We start from the raw sequence: 18,777 nt of genomic DNA, 5'->3' as shown, positions 1-18,777 counted from the left end.
TGAGAAGATACAAACTCAACTTCACCAGCAATTGGTCCTCAGTGTCCCTGGGGACCAGATCTGCAATATCTCTGATATGAGCAAAAATGAAGAAGCCCCAAGCTGCCAGTGTAAGTCCTGAATGTGGACCTGCAGTGCTGGGTATCGGGAGGAGACAAATGAAAAACTGGTAGGCAGGGAAAGGTAAGAACACTGAGAGAAGGAAGATAAAAAAGAACGTGAACCACTCAAAAGAAGCTTACGAAACAATATTCCAAAACACAGAAAAAACTGAATTCACTCCTGACCAAATGAAGCTAAGAAATCTAAAAAGTATTTAAAATTAAGTATGTTTAGAGTCCTCAAAAAGATAATGGAAAGGATAACATTAATTTAAAGGAATAAGAAAACAAGAAACAAAAACAGGCAAAGATGAAATAAGTACAAATGGATATAAATAAGCAATGAGAAATCCTAGAAATGGAAAATATGGCTATTGAAATAAAACGCTTGATGCATGGAGTTTATAATGAGACAAAACATATTTTTAAAAGCAGTTGAAAGACATGGAAAATGAGAAAATAAGTGGCCCAATATATCTAATAGAAATTAAGCAGAAAAAATATTTCAAGGAAATAGAGAAAAAGTAATACTTGGAGAGCTACAGATGCCAGAATTGAAGATACATGTTTTCATGTGAAAGTACTAACAGGAGTAAATGAGTGTATGTCTGAGAAGGTCAGAGAACCCTGAAGAACAGAGCAGGTTCTGGTTCTGGTTCTCGTGGGTCCCCTCTCAAGATCAACCCTGGAGGTACTATAAAGAGATTACACCAAAATGAGAAGAAACTAGAGAGGCTGCTGGGAGGAGATGGAGGGGTGTTCTGACCTGGTACGCTTGAGTGAGTGGGGGAGGGGAGTCAGTGTAGGGTTTTGCCTGAGGCAGAAGGTGGCCTGAGCCGTGGTTGGATAAAATAAGGAAGAAGCTGGTAGAATTACCCCCACCATGCGTTGCCTTGGAACTTGTCTGCGCACCTGCTGTGACTCAGATAGCTGTCCTCAGGAGCGCTTCTGGTCAGTGCAGAAGCCCTGAGTGGGTAAGGAGAAGAGAGCAATCAGTGGGGACCTCTTCCAATCCCCCAGGGTGGGGGGTTCACAATTTAAGGAGTGTCTCCCCCTAAAGCTTCTTCTTGGGGTGCTAAGGATAATGATGTAACTTGACGCATTGATCCTTACAGTGAGGAATGATTAACTCTCATATTCTTGGAGGGAGAGGGTAAGGGAGAGAAGTGCTCTCCACACGAGTCCATTTCCCCCACCTCCCACTTACACTGATAGAACTGATACACACTAAGTTTCCGCCTTTAGCAATCCCAGGCAAAGCAGCCATAACCCCTCGGAGTAACCAGTACCTTGAGGATCTAAGTTATTTCAAAAGGAAAGTTTTAAACTGAATTATAGGTTTCATCAAAAGCACAGCTATCAGAAAAGATGGACCAAGAATTTAAAATACGCTTAATATACATACTAAAATAAATAAGGAAAGATATAAGCAATATGAAACAGGAACAAACACAATAAAAAGAATAAAATAGAATGTTGAAATAGAGGACTCAGATGGGATTAATAGAGGAATGAATACAGCTGAGAACAAATTAGTAAATAGGAGGATCAGACTGAAGAATTCCAGAAGAAAAAAGAAAACAATAAAGAAATAGAAACTTTAAAGAAAAATGAAGCGATATACAGGTAGAAAGAAAATTACTAATACCCAGATATGAAGAGCCCAAGAAAGAGAGAAAAATGAAAATAAACAATAGGAAATATTTGAACCAGAAATAACTTTCTCAGAATTAAATAGAGATGAAAGACTTCCCACTGGCAAGTCTCACAGGGTGACAAACAGGAGAGAAAAGGAACTCACCTTTAAGCGTATACCAGTAAAATTTAAATCTTTTCAACAAACAGTATTGAAACAATTGGACATTTGTAGGCAAAATAAGTTTTTTTTTAAGAACTTCGATGTATACTTTACCCCTTATACAAAAATTAATTCAAAATAAATCACAGACCTAAATGTAAAACATAAAACTATAAAATTTTTAGAAGGAAACATAAAAGATAACCTATGTGACCTTGCATTAAGCAGAGTTCTTAGATATGACACCAAAAGGATGATCCATAAAATCAAAAATTGATAAGTTGGACTTCATCAAAATTTAAAACTTTTGCTCTGTGAAACATATTGTCAAAAAGAAAAGACAAGCCACAGATTGGAAGAAAATACATGCAGATCATATCTCTCACAAAAGACTTGTATCCAGAATATATGAAGAACTCTCAAAACTCAATGGTAAAAACCAAACAATCCAATTAGAAAATGGGCAAAAAATATGAACATATATTTTACCAGAGAAGTTAGCACGTTGAAATAAGCACGTGAAAAGATGTTCAACACTATTAGCCATTTGGGAAACACAAAACCACAGGGAGGTGTCACTACAAACCTGTTAGAAGAGCTAAAATGAAAATAGTGGTAATAACAAAAGTTGGTGAGGATGCAGAGAAACTGGGTCTCGTACGCACTGCTGGTGGGAATGTAAAATGGTACAGCCACTCTGGAAAACAGTTTGACAGTTTCTTACAAAAGCTTAGTATGCACTTACTATAGAACCCAGCAATCACTCTTTGGCCTTTATCCCAGAGATATGAAAACTTTACATATAAAAACCTGTACACAAACGTTCACTGCTGCTTTATTCATAAATAGCCCAAATTGGAAAGACCCCAAAATCTTTCAATGGGTGAGTGGTTGAATAAATTCTGGTGCATCTATAAGATGGGATGCTACTCAACAGTAAAAAGGAATGAATTATTGATATATGCAACAACCTGAAGGGATCTCAAGGGCATTATGCTGAGTGAAAAGAAAAATCTACCTCAAAAAGTTACATATTGTCTGAGTCCATTTACAAAACATTCTAGAAATAACAAAGCTATAGAGATGGAGAAAAGATCAGTGGTTGCCAGGGGGTAGGGTTCTGCGGCGTGAGATGAGGTGGGTAGCAAAAGGGGCTTCTTTTGTGGGAATAGAACAGTTCTCTATCTTGATTTTGGTGCTGGTTACATGAATCTACACTTGGGATAAAACTACACACACACACACACACACACACACACACACACAGAGGTTAAACAATTGAGTACTAAATCGAAAATTTGAAAACTGATTGATGTACCAATGTCCATTTCCCGGTTTTGATGTTGTAGGACAGCTATATAAGGTGTCAACATTGGGGGAAGCTGGGTGACGGGTACATGGGACTCTGTACTATTTCTACAACTTCCTATAAGTCTACAATTATTTCATAATGAAATGTTTTTTAAAATGAGTAGAGTAAGATGGACTGTTCAATAAATCATATATTATTTATACACAGGGGTTCAAATAAAATAAGACCCCTATCTTACCCTATATAGTAAAATTCTAAAAGGCATAAGGATTTCAACGTTTAAAAAAACAGAGAGAGAGATCTTTATTACATTAGAATAAAAAAGAATTTCTTAAATAAGATTTTTTTAAAGCACAAATTATAAAGGGACACTTTGATAATTCAACCTTATTCGTATTTAAAACTCTGTATGACAAAGACACCAAAAACCAAAGTTAAAAGACAAGCACAGTTTCTCTTAGAACAGATGAAGCTGGAAAACAAAAGAAAACAGATTCTCCCCCAGAGGCTGCAGAAAGGAATCAGCCCTGCTGACACCTTGATTTTAGCCCACATAGACCAGCGAGATTGCGTCAGACTTCCAACCTGCAGAACTGTAAGCTAACTTAACATTTGCACTGATTTAAGGCACTCATTGGACAGCAACTTGTTAGAGCAGCAATTGGAAACTACTCCAGTGACTTACCTCCGTTGATTTGCAAGCATTCAACTTAAGTGGTAGCTTTTCCTGGGATAACACAGTTCTACTAGGCGACAGAACGTCTTGGCACTGCTCTTGTTTCAATCCTTCCTTGGAAGCATTTTCTGTCAATGACATAAAGCTAAGATTTTACTTTGCCCAAAAATAGTAATGTTTTTACATGAGCTCACAATTTTTAAGTTCATCACTTCTGAAGATCCATTTCGCCTACAACATATACATCATCTGCTGATGGTTACCTATGAATATTAATCATCTTAATATATCCCTTTATAAAAATTGACAAGTTCAGACAGATTTCAAAAATACTACTTGAATTCTAGCCCTCTCTCCCATCAACAATTCTGTTTTATAACTTTATTATTTGAAACATCTTTTTAAAAATAAGATATACTATAGTATAGCAAATAGTTTGAAAATGTGAAGATGATTCAAATGAAATTTTAGCAAAGCAGGAATAACAACTCTAATTATTCTAATTAATATTTAAAAGAACTTAATTACTGCTGTGTGAACTTCATGTGTTCCGAACAAAACTAGAAATGTATAGATTGGGCCTGTCCGGTGGCTCAGGCGGTTAGAGCTCCATGCTCCTAACTCCAAAGGCTGCCAGTTCGATTCCCACATGGGCCAGTGGGCTCCCAACCACAAGGTCGCTGGTTCAATTCCTCGAGTCCCGCAAGGGATGGTGGGCTCCGTCCCCTGCAACTAAGATTGAACACGGCACCTTGAGCTGAGCTGCCGCTGAGCTCCCAGATGGCTCAGTTGGTTGGAATGTGTCCTCTCAACCACAAAGTTGCCAGTTCCACTCCTGCAAGGGATGGTGGGCTGCGCCCCCTGCAACTAGCAACGGCGACTGAACCTGGAGCTGAGCTGCGCCCTCCACAGCTAGGACTGAAGGGGCAACGGCTTGAAGCTGGATGGCACCCTCCACAACTGGGATTGAGGGGACAACGGCATGACTTGGGGAAAAGAAAACAAAAAACTGTAGTACACACTGTTCCCCAATGAGGTCCTGTTCCCCTTCACCAATAAAATCTTTTTTTAAAAATGTATAAATTATTTGATAAGAACTTTAAACAAAATTTTTTAAAACAAACATAAAATAATATGCCAATGAAAATAAACTGACACTATATTTTTTGCTGAACTAATGTTTTTGTAGTCTTAATATTGTTTTCCTTCCTATGTGAACTAGTACCAACTATCTATCTCTCAGCATATTATTGGGTACAATAAGAAGTGTAAGAAAGCCATTTCAAAATGGTGTATATGAACCACTGGGGGTACTTAAAGACTTCCCAAGGGCTAGGTGGGCATAGATAGTTTTAAAAGCAAGAGTATCTTTCCAAACACTGATGTGCCTGAGAATGCGCTGTGTAGAAGCCTCAGGCTGGTTCTTCCCCCTTCCCTTTCATAATCAATTTTCTTCTACTTTATAAAGAAAGACATAGCCTTTACCCAATCTTATTATGGTAGATCTTCCCTTAAAGTACAAACATGAGAATTTCTACAGCACCAAATACAGTAAAAGAGATTGGTATGGGGAAGCCGCCTTCAATCAAAGCACAGAAAACCCAAAGTAGAGCTTCAAAGTTTGTCTGGTCTCACACATACTTCTTTTACTGGCAAAGCGTAAGTAACAGGGAATTTTGGCCCCTAGCAGGATGTTTAGTATTCAGATACATTACGGTATGGAGAAGCACGACAGGTGACAAGTTTCATTTAATGTCCCCCACACACACTATTGTCAAAGAATGCACCATTCCCAAGGAAGAGTCCAATGAGAGGAAAGCAAAGAAAGCATGGGAGGCAGGGGCACTTTATTTCATCAATGACACAACTTTATGACAAGGTTCCAGAGTTGGCTACCAATCTTAGGAAAAGAGTTCAGGTATGCGAATACAACCAGAGTGGTGTCTGTTTACATGTCTATTTGAATAAATAAGGATGTTTACGGAAGAAAGTTTGAATCTGATTTGGCGGGTGGTTTTGACAATGAGAGCTGGTTTTGCCAATTAGGTAAATATGATAAATAATTTCCAAAAATTGAATGAATCAAATCTGCTGTTCTGAAGAGTTGATGAAAATATATTTAAAGAATATGACACAAAATCCTTTTCTCAAAAAATTACTGTATTGACAGATATGTTGCAATTAATGTTTTTTGTTTAGTGTAACAGGAATAATGAATATTCATTTGATAAATTTTAATAAAGGGTTTTTTTTGGATTATCATCAGAAACTGAGAAAGTAAATTATTCCTTATGACTATTTAACAAATCTTTTCCTAAATAGGGTGTTTCTAATCCTTTGATTGCAACAATATTGAAAAAAGAAATAATCAAGTTGACATTTGACAAGAGATGAAAAATATTACTGTAATAAATCACTATATAATTTCTGGCATATTACTTGGAAGGTATTTGTAGAATTGATTGACATTGCTAAAATAAAACACCTTCGTTTCCCACCTACAATTTTATGTGATCGAGTCCTTGGACCTTCTACATCTATAAAAATATTAAACAAACAGAATTTATGCTGAACCCTGCTTATTTCTAGCAATGGGTAATATTCCTATGTGGGTAAATCAACAGTTCCATGTATCTCATAAAAGCACGTATTTCAATAAAATTGTATCCTTTATGTTTAATAACTATTTATAAAAATTTATAATATATTTATGTGGTTTTGGTTTTGTGTACTAAAAATAATTGTAATGATAAGTCAATCTAGAAGGACTATTTTACTACTTAAAATCTCTGGTCACAGAAAATTTAGAAAAATAATTTCAATTTATATACATATTTGATATAGAGAAGACTTTCAAGCATAAAAGTACTTTTTATTAGGATAAAATTCTGTGAGGGATGTGGAATAGAAATAATACTTCAAGTAGAAAAGGGACTGATGTAAAAATTCCAACAGTTAAAGAAGACTTCATGTATTTTTTTCAAATGAATGGTTACAGGTATCAATCATAACAGTATTTAGATTTCTTTAGATACGTTTTAAAGTCTCATGTAACAGTTTTGTTTGTTTTATTCTTTCATCTTCGATGTCAATATTTTGAATTATAGCCTTTGCAGTTACTTATACTTAAACGATAAAATATCACGCATCAACTTAAAAATGTGTTAGATGTAATTTTTCAAAATCATCTTAGAGGTCATGCAAGAAAAATAGCTTGAAAAGCAATGGTATAAGACATGGTTCTTGCCTTCAAAATGTTTATAGCCTGTCTGGAGAGATAAGTCTAACATACAGACCTATAGGAAACAATTGGAAGAGAATAATTACACCCCAAATTTCCTTAAATTAACTTTAAGGAAAATTAACTTTAGGCCTAGACATGCTAAGTAGGAAAAAAAAAAATCAATGTATACCAGAGTACCCAGAAAAAGCCTCAAATAGGAAGTAAAGTTTGAACAAGCTTTGAAGGATGGCTATGTTCCTGATAAACGTGGAGGAAGAAATTATTCCATGCAGGAGGACCTACATGGGCAAAAGAAACAAGTCTGGTATATACCAAAGATGCTGCAGAAAGAATAAGAACTTCTCACTGATGATTCTAACTTTTCATTTTCTTGTAAGTTCACATGAAAAAAAATAATTAAAATAAGCTTATTTTGGACTTGGAGATTTTATAATAAATATTGGCAAACAGTAGTAGTTTGAGGCTTAGATCACCTATGTGCTTTCATGTGATTTAATCAGGAACTGTATTATCACCCTTTGAGAACTCAACAACAAAATCACCCTTGAGATTATATGAACCTAAGTTTTAGACATCACAGAAATAGATTAATAAAAATTTCAGGAAGTCCATTTTGAAGTAAAGGATGAGGAAAACTGAAGAATAGCAAGAACTGTGAAAGAAAAACATCTTGCATATTTGGTGATGCGTTTTAGCCTAGCATAACTAAAATGTTATAACCCTACATTAACTAATCTTACAGGGGCAAGAAGGTAGGCCGTTATAGTACAGTGAGGCCATGGGAACTCATCTAGAAATGATTTCAGTTTCAGGCAGCACAACACGGGAAGCGAGGTGTGCTTAATTAAATGAGATGATCACACAACACTGATTTCTGGATCTTCACAAGCAAGCGGAAGAAGAGAACACACATTTAGTTCCTTAGTGGAAATGAAGTCCCATTGGGATCATAAGCTATTTATCAGTTGAGACTGTGAACTCACAAACCAAGAAGAACTAGTGTGTGAATTAGAAACCTCAGAGGAAACAGTGAAGATGCTACAGGAAATGATGCTACTGAGTCATGTGAAGATGAGGGCTGAGATACAAGACTAGGTACTTGGTAGGAACGATTTAGACAGAAGCTGTAGATCTCCTTCAGCCTGTACTACCCCGATAATACCACAAAGCAGAACTGGTAAACTCTGTGATATTTCTTAGATGAGATAATCAAACTGACATTCAAACTATCAGACATTAACAATGCAAACAGCACATTTTGGAAATGAAATGCTCTATAAACTGAACAAATTCCCAAATGTTTCCATGTATTATTCAGCATCTAGTAAACATTGTTGCTATGTATTGACAGTGCCCTCTCAGGTATAATTTAAGTAAATTGGACATTTTCTTAACAAAATTAATTTTTTAAAATAAACAAATGTGTCCTTCATAGAAAATAATCATTGGGCCAATGAAGAATTGATAAGATATAAAAGTCTCATGGTGATTAAGTTTATAACTAACTTTTGCAGAATTATGACCTTAACAATTTCACTTAGAGCATAATAATACTTCACCATCTTCAAATCATTGACATTTATCCTAATTTTTTAAACTTTCATTTTTTAATAATTTCAAACTTAACAGAAAAGTTGCAAGAATAGTACAAATGACTCCCATACACTCTTCACCCAGATTCAGTAATTGTTAAGATTTTGCCCCACTTATTTTATAATTCTCTTTCATTATGTACACATATTATGATATTCCTATATTTTAAATCTCGAGGGGAACTATTTTAGGACCCAGCAATTCTACTCTTAGGTATCTATCCAGAGAAATCCAAAACACTAATTTGAAAAAATTTATGCAGCCCTATGTTTATTGTGGCGCTATTCACAATAGCCAAGATATGGAAACAACCGAAATGCTCATTGGTAGATGACTGGATTAAGAAACTGTGGTACGTTTATACAATGGAGTATTACTCAGCCATAAAGAAGAAAGAAATCTTACCATTTGCAACGATATGGATGGACCTAGAGAATATTATGCTAAGTGAAATAAGTCAGACAGAGAAAGACAAATACCATATAATCTCACTTATATGTGGAATCTAAAGACTAGAATAAATGAACAGGCTAATCAGAAACAGTTTCAGAGATATAGAGAAAAAACTGAGGGTTGCTAGGTGGGAGGGGGTGGAGATGGGAGAGAGGGTGAGGGGATTTGAAGGCACAATTGGTAACCAGAAAATTGCCATGGGGATATGAAGGACAGTTTGGGAGTATAATCAGTAATGTTGAAAGATTTTGTAGGGTATCTGATGGACACTTGTCTTATTGGGGAGACCACTTCATGAAAGGTACAAGTACCTGACCACTGCAGTGTGCCCTGAAGCTGAATAGTGATGGGTGTCGACTGTGGTTTTTTTATTTTATGCCGGTGTCTTGCTAACAATAGCATACAAAATTTAAGACACTGCCAGTAGTTCTTACTCAAGAATAATGAAAAACAGGAAAAGCCACAAGCTGTGTTAAATGCTCGGCTATGGGGACAATAAGAAATACACAGTCACTACAGAGCAGGTTTAAATAGTGAATGGCTGACTCCAGAATGAAACTGCAACACAGAACTTCCATCACTCAATCCTCAATGAGGCGTTTAAAACAAAAGTCAAAACTCATAAAAAATTTTACAACAGCAATCTAACGCAGAAACAGATACAACTGAAAGTAATTTTTCAAAGAAAAAAGATGAAAATAACTGGTGGCCAAGAAAAGAAACGAGATCTAGGACATCCCCTCTTCCCCAAAGGTGACACAAGTTGACAAAATCCTGAGATTTCTTATCAATATCCAAATGTCTGGAAAAGAGGGAACTGAGCAGACGATATTTTTTCCCCTCCTTATGACTGAGAAGAGGTGGAAATAGCTAAAGAAAAAAACTAGGTGTAGCAGAAGGAGTAAATAAAGATGCTGACATTGTAATGAAGTGAAAGTCACACTGAACTGGTGGATGATCTGAAGCTCGAGGGTATCTCTGCAGCCCATGGGAACAGGACACATTTCCCAACTAGACAGAATGAACAGGAACTTATACAAAACACTCAGAAGACAGAGCACAGTCCAGGTATTCTAAATAAGATAGTGTATGGCCGAATGGGACTTCCATTCCTCCTGCTGCAGGAAAGTGGATAAAATAATAGCCCACAAGCTACAACTTCGTGGAGAAAATAGACTGGTCTCAGATATGATTGGAAGAGTCCAGAAATCACTCAGTGTATCTGAGCAAGTAACTGCCAAACTTTATTGTGCTATAACTACATTACCCCACTTCTTACAACAACTCTATAATAGGTAACTGTATTATTTCCATTTTATAGACGATGAAATTGCAGCACAAAGGTTTAAGTAACATGTCCGAGGTCACACAATCCACACAATTTGAATCAGGATTCAAATCCAGGCAGCATGGCTCCAGAAGCTGAGTGCTTAACTCTCTACTGCCTTCAAAATAGTGCCTCATCAGAGCTGCCAAAGCATCAACAAGCTGTAAAGAAATGACCTAGCAACTAACCAAACATATTTCACAAGGAAAAAAGGAAAGAGAAGGAGGAAAAGAAGGAGAAGCAAGAAAGAGGGAGAGAGAGAAAGGAAGATGGCACGCAAAAACATTACAAATGTAGAAGGAAATTCCTCACAATATGGCATTAGATGATTTTTTAAGTTACTGTAAATTGTGTATTTTCATATATTTCATTTTGTAATTGTTTGTTGCTACTATATAACAATACAAGGTTGAACATTTTTTTAAATGTTTCTTTCCATGTTTCCTCCTATTTTTTAGAAAATGCTTTCCACATCTCCTTTCTACTTTCAGTTGGGCTGTCCTTTTCTTCCTCTTCTTACTGATTTGTAGGAATTCTTTATATATTCTGGATACTAATTCTTCGTCAGTTATATGTGTTGGAAATTTTTCTTCTAGTTCCTGTCTTTTTTATTTTTTATGTTTTTTTTGATGAAGAGAAAATTCTTAAATCTAATATCGTTTTATTAGTTTTCTATTGCTGCCAAAAAAATACCATAAACGTAGTTGGCTTAAAACAACACCCATTTATCACATAACAGTTCTGTAGGTCAAAAGTCCAGGCAAGCTTGACTGGGTTCTCTGCTTCAGGTCTCACAAGGCCCAAATCCAGGTGGCAGCCTGGCTGGAGACTCACGGGAAGAATCCACTTCCAAGATTATTCAGATTGTTGGCAGAATTCAGTTCCTTGTGATTGTAGAACTGAGGTTCCCATTTCCTTGCTGGCTGGTAACCAGGGGTCTCTCTCAGTTTCTAGATGCCACTAGCATCTTTTATCACCCCATCTCCAAGTCAGTAGGGAGCATCAAATCCTTTTCACAAATGGAATCCCTCTGACTTCCTCTTCTGCCACCATCTGGAGAAAACTCTGCTTTTAAAGGGTTCGTGTGATTCGATTAACCCACCCAATACTCCCTTTTGGACATATACTTAACATAATCATGAGGTGATCATTCATCATATTCACAATTATACCCACACTTAAGGGGAAAGGATTATATAAAGGCAAGGTCATTGGGACTTATTCTTAGAACTGTGCGTACCGCAATAGTCAAATTTGTAAATTTGACTTTTTTTTGATGTTTGTACTTTTTCTGTTTAAGAAATCCTATCCTATCTCAATGTAAAAAAGGTATTCTCCCATATTTTCTTCTAAACATTGAGGTTTTGTTTTTTCACTTTTGAGTCCTTAATTCATCTAGAATTTGTTTTTGTGCATGATATGAGGTAGAGACCTAACTGCATTTTTTTCAATACGGATGAATATTGCCCCCGTCATATCCAGTCTTTTCCCCACCCAACTGAAATGCTATCACGTCATATATTAAGATAACACAGTTGCCTAGGTCTGTCATCTGGGTCCTACAGTGTGTTCCACGGTCCGCACACTAATTCTGCATCAATACCACTCTGCAATGATGACTAATGCTTCAGTCTTATTATCTAGAAAGGCAAGCCCTTCACCTATTCTTCAGGAATGTTTTGCAAATTCTTGACCGTCTGACTCTTCCAGCGAAATTATAGAATCAGCCCATCACATTCAATCTGAAAACCCTTCTGGGATTTTGACTGTAATTTGCACTTACTCAGTGGTTCTCAACTGGGGGCGATTTTGGCCCTCAGGGGACATCTGACAATATTTGCAGACATTTTCGGCTCTCACTACAGGAAGGGATGTGTGCTTATAGCATCTAGTGTGTAGAGACTGCAGATAATGCTAAACACCCTACCCTGTACAGGACAGTCCTGACAACAAAGAATTTTCTGGTTTACAAAGTCAATAGCACCAAGCTTAAGAAGCCCTCCACTAAATCTTTGCAATTTGGCGAGAACTGATATTTACATTTTCGAGTATTTCAATAGACAAACATGAATATCTTTCCATTTATATAGGTCCTCTTTAATGTATTTCATTTGTTATAATTTTCAGTGGACAGATCTTGTACATCTCTTGTAAGATTTATCCCTAAGCCAATCATAACTTTTTGCTACTATAAATGTTATTTTTTAAATTACGTTTACTGTTTATAGCTGACATATAGAAATATAATTTGATTTATATATTTTGATCTCAGAACCAGCTATCTTGATAAAACTCTCTTAGTATTTCTAATGTGGCTACAGGTCTTTTCAAGTTTTCTATATGAAAATCCTATCATCTGCAAATAAATTTGTTTCCTCCATTTCAAAACTTATGCTTTTAATTTCTAAGCCAGATTTTAATTGGTGGTTGAGCAGGCTTTCTTCTTGCTGAGAGAACAACCTGGAATCACTATGGCGCCCTTTGAGTGTCTGGGCTTAGCATAGTAGTCCCAGGCTTTCCTTCCGAATGCTCAAGGCAAGCCCCAAACTCGTTTTCCTAACTACCGACAACTGCCCTGAAGCAACTCAAGCCCTACAGTCACCTGCAGTGTCCCACAGGCACCAGCTCAAAGTCCCTCTTAACCCAGCTCACACGTCTTGTTCTTGTTTTGCTTATTTAATTAACTTAATTAATTAAATTTTTCGGAAGGAGAGATCCTTGGAGACTTCCCATACCTCTGCTAAGGTTGGAAATCTCCCAAATAGTGTGTCATTTCCAGTCTTGGGTTATTACGCAATAAAGGGGCTTCCTAGAGCTCTTAGTAAGTCTTATTGTCAGAAGTAGACCTGCACTATTTTTCAGTAAAAAATAGCATCTAGTGTAATTATATTTTTATAAAAATGATTTTTCTCTAGTTATCCCTCTTTCTATATGTATGTATGGATAGAAAGATGCCTAGAATTCATGTTCATCTAATATTAATTATGGCTACTTCTGAGTGATGGGATTAGAGGTGATTGATACTCTAGTGAGCCTGTATTGTTTTTACAAGAATAAAGTGATTTTTCTGAAACAAAAACAAACAAAAAATAAGCAGACTGGAAAGCAAATATTCTAAGATGTTAACAGTCGTTGCTTTAAGGTGGTAGGAATACAAGTTATTGTTATTTTCTTCTTTGTATATCTGTTTATTTTCAAATTAAAAAAAAAATCACTGACATTCATCAATGCAAATGCTTGAGTAGCGACTACCATTCGTACCACAGACTGCCATCTAGACCCTATGAGACAAGGCAACCAAGTATGACTCCATGTCAACTCTGTCAGTACAAAGTTCACTGGAGGGAGTCCCATCTACACTGGTGTTTTTGCTTATAAAAGCATGACAACTACTTTGAAGTTTAACTTTTGGTCCAACAGGAATCATACCATTTTTAGGGAAATAATTCTATGACATAGACTAGAGTCATCCTTCTCTAATAAGTTAAAGTTCCATTGCAAACACTATTACTACTGAAGAGTTTTTTATGGACAATCAGATGACCACAGAGCTAAAGCTTTGCTAATCTGATTGTACACAATGTCTGTGGCGATGGTGTTTATTCCTATTACCTCTAAGCAAAAGACCCAACTCTCATAGCTCACAGAAACTGAGTTATAACCGTGCTTTACATAATTTTCGGTCATGCCATCAAGTAGCAATTATCCTTCAGCTCATCTCTTTCTTCCAACATCAAACTCATCTAAATAAAAACCTCCCAAACTGTCTACCAGAATTAAAATTGGGGGAAAACATCCAGCAATAGAAAAAAAAAGTAAAAGTAATGATGTGTATATAACACCTTCTCTAAAGTACTTCTTTTCCCTTGCTAATTTACAACAAAGAAGCTAGGCACAGCTGTTTCAGCTCTAGTTCCTAAAGCCTGAAAATCATATTTCTAGCAATGCATTCAATTTTACATTTCATTATAACCAAATAATTTAGAAACATCTTTAAATTCCCACTGATGGAAATTTACCTGTATGATACCATCACTTGCCTCCATTTTCTCTGACTCAAATGTTAGAGTCATTTTCAATTTCTTTCTTCTCCAACACATCATCTACTTACCCCATTTCCTCTCTATATTCTATCTTTAAACATTGTCTTTCCCTCATTTCAATAACCCTGGAGCAGGTCTTGGGTGCTTGAATTGAAACAACTGTCTCTTATAAGCTGCCCTGCAATTCGTATCTCCTTCGTTCTACACAAAGCAATAAGAATTATCTCCCACCAACAGCTGTTGTTAGTAATAAGAAAGTTAAGTTCTGTGACTGAACTAAACACCCCTTCTGTTCTCCAAGGCCTACAATGGGTCCTAGTTGCTAGTCGTATCAAATTGAAATTTCCAATACTGTTCATTATGTCCTTTATGAACTGTGCTGAGTACTCTATCTGCCCACGTTTTCTTACATATTCACATTCATATTCTCTGTTCTAGGTAATCTGACAACCATGTATTACCACAATTAATTCATTTCTTGTTTGTATTCTTTCCCACTACGGTAGGAACTTTTGCTGTTCTTTATAGTTATTTATTCTCTCCTTCTTCCTTAACAATAGATTCTCTAACTTTCATCCGGGCACAAGGCTGTCCAGTATAAAAACTACATTTCTCAGCCTCTCTTGCAGCTAGGACTTTCCATGTGACTAAGTGGTAAGTAATAATATGTAAGCCAAGATGTCACGAGCAACTTCAATAAGTGTCCTTATAAGGAAGGGGCATTCATATTTTCAAACTCTTCACCTTCCTACTGGCTAGAAAACAGATGTGATGGCTGGAGCTCAAGCAGCTATCTTGGATCATGAAGTAGAAATTATATGCTGAGTTTGGTGGAGCAAAAAGACAGAAAGAGCCCTGGGTCTCTGACTTAATAGAAAGCAAAATCAGTCTTAGAATACCTAGTTCTGAATTATTTTTAGAGGAGAGGAATAAATTCCTATTATGTTTAAACTGCTACCATTTTTGTGGCCTCTACTGCTATCACTTGTGGGTACACCTAATTCTAATTGATCCACCCACCACCCAAGTTTTTGTTTGCTACTTGTCCTGTTCCACTAAGAATGCTCCTCCCCAATTTATTTTCCTATCTTCCCCCGGCCCCAACCAAACTGTCAGTTTTCTGTCTTCCTTTAAAATACAGCTTCAGATTCAAATGCCTACATGAAAATGGTTAATATTGCTAAACTTATTTAGTTCAATTAGTCTTTTTTGAACAAAAACATACACATCTATGTATCTAGTATATACAGTGATAGATAAATAAAATTTTTAAATAATGTAACAGATTTTTAACAAATTTACTACAGCTTTTACACCCAAACATTCACTATTTACTTTAAGTAATAGTACTCTCACTACAGATTCATTTCAATGATGCCATCATTCAGGAAAACTTTTTGCAAAGCCCATCACTAGATACAGCCTTCATGAGAGGAGAAACATATCCAATTGGCCAACTAGGCCTAGAACAGTGTCTGGGATATAGAAAGTATGTACTCAATACGTGTTTGTGGTATGCAAAAACTAAACTGTAGCAAAACTTCTTCATTTGAAGGTAGAGTCATCAGAGCTCAGTCTAGTAAATAAGATGTGTCATAAAGCTGGAGAATATCATTTTGGATTTAGAAAAAAGCAGTGACTATAAAGCAATAAACTAGATTTCTTTGTATGAATCATAACAATGGCTCAAAGCTGAGCTACTTCTGTAGCAATTCAGGGCCTCGCTTCCTCAGCTTACAATTACAGATGCCAAGATCGCTGGTTCCACAGCTTTGCACCTGCTGTTCTCTCTGCCTGGCACACCCCAGGTACACATGGGTCCCTGCCTCACTTCACTCAGGAATCTGTTTACATAGTCACCTCTCCAAAAGGCCTGTCCTCACTACCTGACCTAAAATAAAGCCGTCCCTGTCACTCTCTGTCCCCAGGCGCTGCTTTACCTTTAAAAAAAAAAAAAAAAAAAAAAAATATATATATATATATATATATATATATATATATATATATATATATGACTTGTCACTATCTGACATAATAGTTTTACATCTATTTTGTTAATGTGTATTTAATATCTGTCTGTTACTAGACTATTTGCTCCATGACGAAAGGGACTTTATTTAGTGCAATAGCTCCAAATTTCTGCTAGATATCCAAATTTCAAATAATAAAGTCAATAAATATATGTTTATAATGAAAGAGAAAAGAAGAGAGAGAAGAAATGGAGGAAGGAAAACAAGATAACAGAAGTAGCAAAAGGGGGAAATAAACTCCAGATGAGTCATAATTGGTTATTTTATTCTGTAACTCCTTTTTAGTATCAGTTTCAATTTAAGGTTTTCATGAGAAAATTTCAGAATGGGTCTATGTTTCTTTTGGAGATTTATTTCAAAGGAATGGGTACCCTAAAGAAAGAGGTTCTTTTACTTTCAGAAGCATTAGATGGTATTATAATTCCAATGGCCACCTCTTTACTGTCTTTCCATCTTCCCAGGCTACACAGTACAAATTGAATGAACATTTGAGAACTCTTCACTAAGTCAGACAAGTACTTTTGTGATTGTTCGTAGGATTACTTTGTGTTGGTATTACTATTAAAATTTTTAAATTTTCATACTTAACTGACATTTGGAATACCTACTCATCTACCCATCACCAGCATCTCTTTCAGGATCTTGAAAGATTTCCATGATAAAGCTAGGAGGTGAGCCTCTGAAAGTACTGTTGTTCCTCCTATGCTGTTCACTTAGAGCACAAAGGTTAGTTCCTCTTAAGGGACAGTTATCCAAGTCACATTTCATTAATGTTTCTGCTTCTTCAAACAGTCCATTCCTTGTACACAACTTATCAAAACAAGGTTTGTACTGGAGAAGTTAGGGCACAAATGACAGTCTTTTATGTTTTAGCAAATTTGGTAGAAAAAATAATTTCATTTTCCTGCTGATTTCTATTATAACATTATAAACAAGTCCCTTTTTTAAAAAAGTTCAATAGTCCAAATTTAAAATTTTAGGCAAAGGAAAGAGTTACATAACACAAGGTATTGTCCTAGAAGAGTTTTAGAGCAATTTTAGAATTTTGAGGCACATTGAAGAAAATGTCAGTTTCTTGATTTGTAGGATCAAATGGCACAAATGCACACATGCCCAGACCCTGGGCTCAGAGAACAGTTCTCCTTCACCTTCTAGTTATGATCAAAATCTTAAAAGTTAATTAGGGTGCAAAAAGGTCATCACTTGTTTACTACCTTTTAAGCTCAAAACCATTTCATTTGAATCCCACATAACGGCATTCAGAAAATAGTCATAAAATTTTCTACTGAATATCATTAAACTTTGTTCCCTATAGTATGATGTCTACAATAGTAATAGAACTAATATAATATTAATATGTTACTACGAAAAGTCATGTTTTCTATTTTTTAGTTGTTCGTAAAAACTTATTGCATTTTAGGCCAATGTTCATTATACGCACTTTTTTTACACAGCCTTGCAACCTTAAGAAACTTTTGCTTCTTCTCCGAAGCAGGAACTTCTGGTGTGGGGGCAGAAGCACAGGCTGTTGGTGAGTTACCTGTACCAGGTAATCTTTCAGGAAATGTCACCGAGTAGGAGGTACGCCCTCTAGTCCGACAGGCTACTTCCCTCTCCTTATGCAGCAATTGTTCATCCATTAGCAATGTTAGGACTTGCTTAGACTTTTCCCGGATATGATAACCTGAAAAACAAAAAATTTGCTTAGAATATTAATTAAGGCTACAATTAATTTTTATTCAAAAGAAAATTAGGAAAAATGAATATGTGAGCAAAGTGAAAAAACCTGTGCCCAATGTAGAGGGAAACCTAAGTTTCATTAGGATTGTTAATAAATACGTTCCTTTTCTTATACTTTAAGTAGTAAAAATAACTATGTAATGAAGTCATACATTGGCATTACAATTTTCATTTTAAATATGCTATGGATTTTCCTTTTAAAAGCAATACATACTCTTTAATAAATCCAACAAAACAGGCATACAAAGAGAAATGAATCAGCTCTGGATGTACTCACCTAATGTATGACCATGACACATGGCTACAGAGTTAAAATAATAAGCATACTATGATTCAAATCTATAAAACATAGAAGGAAATACACCAGTATATGTATAGAGAGAGAGGATGGATGGATGATGGGTGGGTAGGTGGGTGGATGGATGGACGATAGAGGATAGATGGATGGATGGATGAATGG

General features: G+C 36.0%; 1 protein-coding gene across 1 annotated transcript in view; it reads right to left on the bottom strand.

Moving 5' to 3' along the window:
• Nucleotides 1-18,777, bottom strand: part of ENTHD1 (ENTH domain containing 1) — a gene marked incomplete at both ends in the record, with an annotated part of 91,513 nt that overhangs the window by 55,194 nt on the left and 17,542 nt on the right. The window contains 2 exons of the mRNA XM_081059260.1: nt 3,897-4,015; nt 18,019-18,261. Of these exons, the coding sequence (XP_080915386.1) occupies nt 3,897-4,015; nt 18,019-18,261 (362 nt within the window). The remainder of the gene's footprint in view (nt 1-3,896; nt 4,016-18,018; nt 18,262-18,777) is intronic.

Source organism: Rhinolophus hipposideros (assembly GCF_964194185.1).
Source record: "Rhinolophus hipposideros genome assembly, chromosome: 9".
Classification (NCBI taxonomy): domain Eukaryota; kingdom Metazoa; phylum Chordata; class Mammalia; order Chiroptera; family Rhinolophidae; genus Rhinolophus; species Rhinolophus hipposideros.
This window is presented reverse-complemented; position numbering and strand designations above follow the sequence as displayed.